Source organism: Echinops telfairi, unplaced genomic scaffold (genome assembly GCF_000313985.2).
Source record: "Echinops telfairi isolate 266 unplaced genomic scaffold, ASM31398v2 ScPeMD7_7420;HRSCAF=8458, whole genome shotgun sequence".
In the NCBI taxonomy this organism is placed as follows: domain Eukaryota; kingdom Metazoa; phylum Chordata; class Mammalia; order Afrosoricida; family Tenrecidae; genus Echinops; species Echinops telfairi.
Window position 1 is genome coordinate 2,388,415 of NW_022111320.1, and position 5,495 is coordinate 2,393,909.

At 42.6% G+C, this 5,495-nt stretch overlaps 1 protein-coding gene across 1 annotated transcript in view; it reads left to right on the top strand.

Moving 5' to 3' along the window:
• LEKR1 (leucine, glutamate and lysine rich 1) overlaps positions 1 to 5,495 on the top strand; it is a 210,991-nt gene that overhangs the window by 178,900 nt on the left and 26,596 nt on the right. The window contains exon 11 of the mRNA XM_030887649.2: positions 2,174 to 2,473. Coding sequence (XP_030743509.1) covers positions 2,174 to 2,473 — 300 coding nt within the window. The remainder of the gene's footprint in view (positions 1 to 2,173; positions 2,474 to 5,495) is intronic.

The window sequence follows — 5,495 nt, forward strand, 5'->3', positions numbered from 1 at the left end:
ATATATATATATAAAATATAATATATATTATATTATTCAGCTTTATTTGTATGTTAAGTGCCATTTTCTAGACTGAATGATTGGTCGCAGGCCACCGCAGCCACTATTAATACTTTTTGTTAACTAGTCAAGGAAAATGGCTAGTTCCTAAAACCGATACTCTCTAATCCCATTTTATTCGCTCTTTCTAACAAACGTACTGGGTGGGCAAGCCAGCTAAGAGACCCTGTTGAGGTAACGTCACATGAGAGCTTAGTGACTTTTGCTTCAGCTCCAGGACTCGTGGCAGTGATGAGAAATGGGCAAAGCCAGCAAGCCCAGTTGAATAACATGGGCCCACACTCACCCAGAAAGACCTCACCCTCGTGATTTTAATGTTCTGCAGACACTGGTTTGAAGTTCTCAATAATACTATCTTTGATGTTTTGTGAGTCTGATTGGCACAACAGCACAAGTTCCTGGACTTGGAGCCTGGTCTCACACACAGTACAGCCTCCCCGGATGTCTCTCAGCCACCCCCTAGTCTCCCCTCCCCCTGTTTTCAGTTTCCCGGTGCCCTCTGTATGCCTCATGAGTTATCACCACACCCCACCTGGAAATGCTTGTATCCTGCCATTGCCATTCACGGGGGTGGGGGGTAGGGGGGATGGGGGGGCTTCAGCATGGACATGGGAAAAGTCAGGGTCCTGTGGCTTCTTGGAGTGGGGCAAAGTAGCCTATAATATGTTTTGTGGTCAAATTGGTAGGAACTTCCCCCTCACCCCATCCCATTCCAATCCAGGTATTGAGTATGTACCAGGGCAGAAATTATAATCCTTGGGGGGGTCTCTGTCTTCATGAGTTGGGGCACCAGGTTCATGGGAAGGGAAGATTGGCTTTTCGCTTTGCACTAGGCCTCTCAAATTTATAGATGTCTCTGGTGGCACAGTGCATTAGGAGTTGGGCTGCTAAGCACAAGGCCAGCAGTTCAAAACCACCAGCCACTCGGCGAGAGAAAGATGAGGCTTTCTACTTCCGTAAAGAGTTACAGTCTTGGAAACCCACAAGGGGCAGTTCTACCCTGTCCTCCACGGTCACTGTGAGTTGGCATTGGCTTGATGGCAGTGAGTGCACTGGAAAGAAGATATTATTTTCCAAACAAAGCAATGAAATACAGGACAAGATTGGCACAGTTAAACATCTTAGAGTAGATTGGTATCTTCCCATATAAAACTTAATACCTTAAACCACTTTATTCTACTCAATTTCCTTTCTAAACTCAAAAAATATATTATCCTTTATCTTCCAAGAATTGTAAAAAAACAAATGAATCTAAAAACCCTTCGCTGGCCCTCTTAGGCCCTCTCCTCCTTCTATGAGGGCTTATTATGCTTTAAGAAAACAAAACAGGAAACAGAATTAAACAAAACAATAATACAGACAAACCTACCATCTGTGAAAGAGAATGAGAAACTTATGATTACTTCTTTCCAATCGAAACGACTTTCCCTCCCAAGTGCAAGTGATCCACTGTGTCACTCACTTAATTGTGCTCCTTTCTTCTGGAGGAATGTGGACTCAAAAACTCAACTCACGAGGAGTTCATTCTGACTCAGAGCAGCCTTATAGGACAGGGTAGAGCTGCCTCTATGGGTTTCTGTGCTGCTAACTCTTGGGGACAAAACAAACAAAACTCACCACCTTCGAGTGGATTTTGACCCATAGTGGCCCTACGGGGCAGGAAAGAACTGCCCTTGTGGGTTTTTGAGACTACATCTCTGTGAGAGTAGAAAGCCTCATCTTTCTCCCTTGGATGGGCTGGTGACGGGGACCTTGCTGTTAGCAGCCCAATGCATAACCCATTATGCCACCTGGCTCCTTGTAGATGAATGTGGTTTAATCTTACAGAATAATCTCTTGTGCTTCTATCAGCTCAGCACTTGACAACCACTTGAATACCTAGGCAGACTCGCTTTTACACAGAGACTTAACTTGTTTATCACATGCTAACTGGCATTCAAAAATGTATCTCATCCCAAAGTCTTACAAGCATTGCTTTTAACAGAATCAAGTTTCTGATTAGATTGTATTTCTTCAAATTAATATTATTTAAAATTTCATTATTCAATATGAAAGTAATGTGTGGTTACCTAGATACGACGGCCTGCAAACTCATCCAATATTCGTCTTGCAGATACCTGACTTGATCGCAGAGGCTACACGAGATCTGAGACTGGAAGTAGTTAGTCTTCAAGAGAAACTCTGTGAATCCCGCACAAGATACGCTCAGGAAGCTGAGTCGAAAGAAAAAGAAATGGAAACTCTCAGAAGTCTGGCTGCAGAATTGGAATCTCGCTTGAAGAAGGAAATTGACAGTAATGGCTCCGTCTCTGAGGACCTGAGGAAGGAAGTAAAGGAGAAGTCAGGGGAACTTGAAAGAGTCACGCTGGCGCAAGCACAACTGATGCAGCAACTCCAGCAATCCCAGGAAGAGGTAGGCTTCAGATGACAGTGAGAAAAAGGTCCCGTTTTCTTCCTAAAAACAGACCCGAATAAAACACAGAGGTGGCGTGGTGTCGTGGAAAGAGCCCTATAGTGTTCAGAGCTTCATATCATCACACCCTGCTTGTCATTAACCTTGTCTTTAATCTAGGCAGGTGTTGAACTTCTCAGGACTTGGCTTCCTGTTCTCAGAACACGATGGATATGTTAAACAAAAATGAACAAGGTCTCTTTGGTATGAATATGTTGCAAATGACTATTTGAAACCTCTTGGTCTAGGAAGAAGCCCAGGTAGCGCAGTGTGTTAAGTGTTGGTCTGATAGCAATCAGGTTACTGGTTTGAACCCTTGACTACTCTGTGGAAGAAAAATGAAGCTGTGGAGTATGTTTTCTTTGGGGGAGGGTAGAGTGTAGAATTAAGACTAGGAATCTTTATGTTCATCTGTTTTGACACGAAACCTTTGTCAAGAAATATGTAGAGTACTGGCTGCTTACCTTTAAAACGTATTTGGATTAGATCTTTTAGACGGCTTTTCTCTTCAGGGTTTTGTCTTTCTGTTAACCTAGACTTACCAGGTCAAGTGTATGCACAGCTTTTCTTTCCTCTACATGCATGAGTATTTATTTCAGCAGTACACACTTGTTTCAAAATGAAAGTTGCCTCCACCAAGAAGCTCCTCTTTCTGAACTGCCACGCAGTTTAGGAAGAGTGGAATGATGCATGTGCTCGCTAGTCATAGGAGGGAGTTATGTCCCAGAGCATTTGATCCCACTGAGGGCAGGGTGTCAAAGAAAGGCAAAAGGGAAAGCGTCTAATGAGAAGTAATATTTTGTTGGTTTTACTGACATCTTGAAAGACTGAAAGGAAAGTGCTAGCGATAATATTGATTATAAACAATGAGATATGCCGTCTCCTTTGCCGTCTCCATAAATGGAGATGTGCCCTTATTCTAAGTATGGCAACCCTATTCAAAGAAGTTGCAAATATGAGTTAAAACATAAAACTGCCTGCGTGCTAGATCAAGAGTAATGCCTACACAACTCTATAATGTAGAAATGATTTTCCTGTTCCAGATCACAAACACAGGAAGGTTGGATAATTTGCATGAGGTCACATAGCATAGAGGGACCAAATTTAAATTGGAATCTCCCTTAGACCATGATTTCCAGGAAACCTAAATTCTAGTGGTTCTGCTTCTAAATTTCAAGGTGACCTTAGACTTAGTACTTAACATCTCCAGGCCTCGTAGTTTAGCTTTTAGAATGAAAATAACAATAAAGTCACTACTTATCACTGTAGGTATTGAGGAGGTCTCATGTTGGAGCATGCAGGCACAGCTTCCCAGTCCAGCAGGAGTGAGGCGGGACAGCACTCACGGGCCAGAAACACAGGAGGAACGTGAGGAGAGGGATGATGTTGATTTGCCTCCAGTGAGACAGCAGTGTCTGTAGGTCTAGAGGAGGAATAGCAAAGTTAAAAGCAATTAGCCTACCAGAGTTTCTAACTCAAAAGAAAGAGCAATATAGAAAATGAGAAGTAATTTTAAGACAATGATGAGTAGAAAAAGACAGATTTAATAAGCAGTTATTGAGCATCTGTCTAGGTGCCAGGTTCGGTTGTAGACACTGGAGAAACATTTATGAACAAGGCTTGACACCCACTGTCCCCTGTTCTGAAAGAGCAATGCAGAGAAAACCCTGCATGAGTACTTCAATTGACAGCCAGAGGAAAGAATGACGAATCCAGAAGCATCCTAGAAAACGCATAGATTGAAAACTGGAACAGTGACTTTAAGAGCCTGGCATCAGTTATCCACTGCTGTTTAACAAATAACCCTGAAATTTTACCAGTTCAAAATAATAAACTTATTATTTCCGTTTCGGTGAGTCAGGAATCTAGCTGAATGCCTCTGGCTCCAGGTCTTTCATGAAGTTGCAGGCAGGGTGTTTGTTCCCTGCTTGCATCTAAAGACTCATCTAAAGGCTGAGCCAGGGGAAACCAGCTCCTGGTCTCGCCTCAGGTTTGTTGGCAACGTTTATAATTCCATGGGCTGCTGGATTGAGAACCTCAGTACCTTGTTTATTGCTGATCTGAGAGACCTTCCTAGCCACGTGGACCTCCCTGTAAGACAGTACGCTGCCAGGCAACTGACTTTCCTCAGGGTAAGGAAGTAAGAGAGGATGCTTAAGACAGACTTTTGGTAACCAAATCTTGAAAGTAACATTCCATTGCTTCTGCTGTTATTCTGTTTATTACGAATGGGTCACTAAATCCAGCCCACACTGAAGGTGACAGGATTATCTAAGGGTGTGAATATCAGGAGGCAGGGACCATTTGGGGTCTTCTTAGAGGTGGCAACCACAGGGCTTCTGGAGATAAATTTGGCAAGACCAAAAGTGAAGAGGGAATTTCTTTTTTTCAGACAAAAGGAGCTACATTTGGAGCTTTTCCTGCTCATTACTTATGAAAGGAAGCCACGCAGTACTGAGGTGTTTTAGTGCCTCAAATGAGGCAGAGATAGTAATGTTAAAGGACAGAAAGGCCAAGGGAACTAGACCGCCTTTTCAGATGTGGATTTGGTTTAATATACGAGAGAGGGTTAGTATCAGACAGATCCTAGATCACTAGGGAGGAGAAAGGGAGCCTCTACAAAGCAAAGAGCTATCCTTTGGGGAAGGGGACTACAGTTTCTACTCAAGCTAACCAAATCAATGTTTACTTCTATCTCCTTACATCTGAAGAAGAGCACAACGGACTGATTGCAAGTGGACGTACAGATCCATTGTCTAAATGGTCTCATATTGAGAACATGCATGGAGGCACAGGAAAATGCAGAGGCACACACTGTTTTTGGATGGATCTTTGATCATTTTTATTAAAATGTAAAAATTATAATTCATTTCAAAAATGTAACTGTCACTCCCATGAACAGAATTGAGCATATTTTTACTTGAAACGCCACATAATAGATGCATGAATTTTTAACCTTTGGGGAGGCGGATTAAAAAAAAAA